The sequence below is a fragment of the Sinocyclocheilus grahami genome, unplaced genomic scaffold, assembly GCF_001515645.1.
Source record: "Sinocyclocheilus grahami isolate Dianchi unplaced genomic scaffold, SAMN03320097.WGS_v1.1 scaffold747.1, whole genome shotgun sequence".
Lineage (NCBI taxonomy): Eukaryota > Metazoa > Chordata > Actinopteri > Cypriniformes > Cyprinidae > Sinocyclocheilus > Sinocyclocheilus grahami.
The window spans coordinates 821,507-826,229 of NW_015505926.1; the positions used below are offsets into that span (position 1 = coordinate 821,507).

General features: G+C 36.3%; 1 protein-coding gene across 2 annotated transcripts; it reads left to right on the top strand.

Moving 5' to 3' along the window:
- The first annotated feature begins 773 nt into the window (after window positions 1-773).
- cox4i2 (cytochrome c oxidase subunit 4I2) lies at window positions 774-4,457 on the top strand. 2 transcript variants are annotated; one of them, XM_016245229.1, is made up of 5 exons: window positions 774-953; window positions 2,913-3,017; window positions 3,221-3,388; window positions 3,885-4,016; window positions 4,101-4,457. In XM_016245229.1, exons 2-5 carry the CDS (start codon window positions 2,918-2,920, stop codon window positions 4,232-4,234), a joined length of 534 nt encoding a protein of 177 aa, XP_016100715.1. In that variant the 5' UTR covers window positions 774-953; window positions 2,913-2,917; the 3' UTR covers window positions 4,235-4,457. The 2 variants fall into 2 exon arrangements, with proteins under 2 accessions (XP_016100715.1, XP_016100714.1); XM_016245228.1 differs by having other exon boundaries at window positions 775-953; window positions 2,918-3,017.
- Window positions 4,458-4,723: the final 266 nt, after the last annotated feature.

Here is a 4,723-nt window from a genome sequence, read left to right on the forward strand (position 1 = left end):
ATATGAAATCATTCAAATGTGTGGCAACAAATATGCTGTTCATAAAAAAGAAGAGCATGACACCTGAAGTTGTTGTTGAGAATTTCTCACTAAAACACTTAGTTACAGTAAAGCAGAGAGATCTGAGAATCCGAAGAAATTACATTTAAAAACAGGATTTAACCATGTATGATTGTCTGATCTTTCTTTAGATACATCTGACACTTTGTGCTGGAGCAGCTGGAATATTTCACAGCAGGTTTGTCCTTATTTGACCCTTAACACTGAGAATTCCTCAATATTTCTCCGTCTTTCACTTCTGGTTGAGCGGTGAAACATATTCCCACATGCAGACTCACTGCCAGACTTCTGAGGCAGACTTTAGTTCAGGTTGCATTGGGCTAAACCCAGATCAGGACTGGACATGAGCCAAATAAACTCCAAGCCTTTCTCCCCCTCCTCTTTTTCCCTTTTTTTTCTGGCATCTTCTTTATGACTACTTCCATTTCCTCTGTTCTCTGAAAGTTTGCTTCCAAGAACTGTAATCATAAATAAAATGATCTGCGGATTCAAAAACAAGTCTTTATGGGATCAAAACTAAATATGAAAAAGAAGGGGAAAAACTGCCATAAAAATAAACAGCAAAACCAGTACTGAGCATTTGATATGTGAAGAGTTAAACTTCAGCACAGACGTCCCAGTGAACAGTGAAGTCACATGGTTATCTCATATGTTTACTTGCACAGTCTCTCACAGTTTAAAATCCCTACTAAAGCCAATACCTCCCACTAGCTCTCTCTCTCTCTCCTTCCGTTCTCCACCCACCCCTGTGTTTTCATGGTCAGTTAGTGCCAACAGCCCAAGTAGGGACATACGCATAAACCGAAGCAAGTGTGCACTTTTTTATTTATTTTCCCAGTAATTTCTTATTTGTAATTTTTGTCATCCTTATCATCTTGTCTCTCAGGAAAGCTGTGAGTATGATGAGGGAACTTTCTAGAAGTAGCAGGGGGAGAAGGATAGTAAGCATGGACTAAAAACGGAAAGAAAATGCATCTGTGCACTTAAAAGCACATTTGAAACAATACTTCAGATAGTTCCAAAGATGAAATGTTTAAAAATTCTGCAGCAAGAGAAAGAGATCCAGCATAATCTTTATGCTTAGAGAGAAATGGATGAATTGGTCAGCATTTAACAGTGTTGCAAAACTGATAAGCATACACTTGAGTTTAATGCATTTACATAATGACTTCTTTGCTTGTACTTACTGTTGTACATGATCGTACTGTCCGTATCTTTACAGTAGAATATCAATGTATAGAGCTAGCCATATGTAAATAATCACTTTTATAAATGTTTTGTTAATTTGTTGGAGAGTGTACAGGGGTCATTGTGAACTCTTGGTTTGGGCTTTTGCCAGTTTCGTCCATTTTAATAACAGTATTTTTGTCTCTCTCTTGCTGCACATGGAGGGTGCAGGAAGTGCTTTGCACAGATAAGTAAAGAATGTTTTATGACAGCAAATGTCCAATTTTCTTTGTAAAAAATACAAATAATTAAATATTTTAATGGGGTTTTGTTCAACAAAACACCAAATTTCCCAGATCTTTGTATCATAGACACAACCTGTGGATGGTGGAGACTTACTGTAATTAACAGCAAAAGATGATTATGTGACTAGACTAAACAAGCAGGGATTTGGATTTGATCCAGAACAGAAGAAGGAACTAAAGCATCAGGGGGGTTATGTACCTTTAAAGTATACATGCATAGTCAAATTGCAAAAAGACCTCAAATCAAGGTTTTTCCCTTTTTACTTTGTAATCATTTAGTACTAAACAACACCAGAACCGAATGCATAATACACAAGCATATTGAGGTACTTACATTAAGAGGATGGCGTTCAACTTGGCTTTAGGAACAGCAACAGTTTCCATAGTGTAGATCACATAAAAGTTAAAAAAGTAGTCACACCACCATTTGCGTTATATAGTCAAACCAAAAATTATTCAGACACCAGATATAATTTTTTATATATTTTTTTTTACTAGTGGGTGGAGGACACTATAGTTCAGAAATGTAAGTGAGGATAGCAAAATAAAGTGAACTGACATATTATACCCAAAAATTCTTCATACAGTGGATCCTCAAATCAAGGTTTTTCCCTTTTTACTTTGTAATCATTTAGTACTAAACAACACCAGAACCGAATGCATAATACACAAGCATATTGAGGTACTTACATTAAGAGGATGGCGTTCAACTTGGCTTTAGGAACAGCAACAGTTTCCATAGTGTAGATCACATAAAAGTTAAAAAAGTAGTCACACCCCCATTTGCGTTATATAGTCAAACCAAAAATTATTCAGACACCAGATATAATTTTTTATATATTTTTTTTTACTAGTGGGTGGAGGACACTATAGTTCAGAAATGTAAGTGAGGATAGCAAAATAAAGTGAACTGACATATTATACCCAAAAATTCTTCATACAGTGGACTACCAGTAAAATTGATAAACATTTGGGACCAAAACTTTGACCTGACCATGTGTTGCTTAAGTGTTTTTTCTTTAATTGCTAACGCAACCTTTTTACACCACAGACTGAACAGAATTAAATATTGTTTGGTAATTGGTTGACCTAAATTGGTATTATCTAATTTTGTACTTAAATGTAACAGCTGACAGCTATTCAGCCTAATTCATTACATACCTTTCTATCAAAGTTATCTGACGTTATCTAGATGAATTTGTTCTGACACAGTTTAACTCTTGAGATCTTGCCATATTTTATTACCATTTTAATTTATAGCAAATAAACTGTGATAATGTGAGAAATGTTGAATTTTGGTTTGACTGTATTTCACCTTAGTCTGCCAGGTATTGTGTTCTTTCTGAGAGGTTTTGAGTGTGTTTTTCTGTTCTTTTGTGGATCAGATGCTGCGCTTGACAGCCGGACGTGTAGCGGGGCTTTTGTCCAGACGGGGAGTGGCTGCATTCAGCTCCAGCGGTGTCAAGATGGCCAGTCATGAGCATGGTAATGTTAAACGTTATTTTAAAGAACAGCATAAAATTAAATATTTTGACTATGTAAACAAGGATGACCAGTGAGCAGCATTACATCATTATAACAATATTTATATAAATGACACTTTTTTTTGTTGTTGTTCCTGCATTTTCCATTTCATATTTGTATTTTTCTCTCATTAGTCAATTGATAATTTCCTCTTGTTCTCACAGGTGGGGTGACAGAACAGACGGACATGTCTGTACCCCTGTACTGGGACCGTCTGGACACTCCTCTGCCTGACAGACCATACAAAGACACCCTCAGTGCTGCAGACAAGAGCCTGAAGCAGAAGGAGAAAGGCCCCTGGAACAGCCTTTCCAAAGAGGAGAAACTTGCCTGTTAGTACTGCTAATGCTCCTATCTCTTTTATTCAGTACTTATTAGAGAGTCCAAATATGTTTATATGAGCAATACAGTCAAATTAAAGAGTTTTGTGGCTTTGAAATTTTCTAGTGCTAAAAGTTGGCAAATTTACATTTAGCAGGTATTGACATTTAAAATCTATCCTTTCTTACGAGAAAATGGACCAAAACTATTGATGTCTCGATGCATTAATAGGTTTGTCCAAATTAATGTTCTATTAAATGCTCACTAAATTAAGATACTCCCCTTCATACCATCTACCTCTGACTAGCAATAACAAGTACATTATTGGCTAATTTAAATAAAATAAAAAGGACAATCCCTATGATTTGTCCCACCCCAACTTCAAGAAATATGTCAACAATTGGACAGGATTTTTATCTAACAGGGCAAAGCACAGACAAAATCATGGGGAAAAAAACTAAAATACTGTATGTTGCAATCTTTATCTGCTGTGGTTTTTGGTGGCAGTGTACAGGATTATGTTTAATGAGACATATGCCGAGATGAAGAAACCAACAGGTGAGTGGAAGACGGTGTTGGGTGGCATCTTTTTCTTCATTGGGTTCACTGGCCTGGTTGTTCTCTGGCAAAGGTACTATGGTAAGGGATCGTCTTACATTTTAGTTTTTTAATTCAGTGATTAATGTCCGAATTAAAATAGGTGAATCTTCTGTGCTCTCTCAGTGTATCCCCCTCATCCTCATACCCTTGATGACGAATGGCAGGCTATGCAGGTGAAGCGGATGCTGGACATGCGGGTGAACCCTGTGGAGGGTTTTTCAGCCAAATGGGACTATGAGAAGGGCAAGTGGAAATAGATGAAAGGAAATGCAGCTGTGAGCAACACATCAAAGCCTTGCTACTTATCTGCAATTCTCCTTTGGCAGTTTTCATGCATTACTATGCCGTCCTTTATGTGAACATTTGAAAATTATCCAATGGGCAACCATGTCAAATTTGAACAAGAGAGAAAATGTCCACAACACTGAATGAATCACAAGTGTTCCCTCTTGACTGACGGAAGTAAAACTTGAAATAACATCTTGTGTATCGTTGTATTCACTCAACACACATAATAACCACAAGCGATGACTTGTGAATTCAAAAGGGTTTTTATTTCATTTAAATTATATCAGACATTTAAAAAAGTCCTAAGACATAAAACAATTATTCAGGGGTGAAGCTGTTTAAATAAACCCAAAACCTTAAAAAAATAGTTTTCTTTTTTGTCCTCTTGTTTAGGTTAAGTTGGCTAAATATAAACACAATAAGAAACAAATACACGTCAAAAGAAATTATAATGGGAG

What these genes read in the sequence shown, in the direction of transcription:
- cox4i2 (XM_016245229.1), top strand. Translation starts at nt 2,918, where the DNA reads ATGCTGCGCTTGACAGCCGGACGTGTAGCGGGGCTTTTGTCCAGACGG. An exon ending in GATGGCCAGTCATGAGCATG is followed by an intron (nt 3,018 to 3,220) that starts GTAATGTTAAAC and finishes TTGTTCTCACAG; the next exon opens with GTGGGGTGACAGAACAGACG. An exon ending in TCTCTGGCAAAGGTACTATG is followed by an intron (nt 4,017 to 4,100) that starts GTAAGGGATCGT and finishes GTGCTCTCTCAG; the next exon opens with TGTATCCCCCTCATCCTCAT.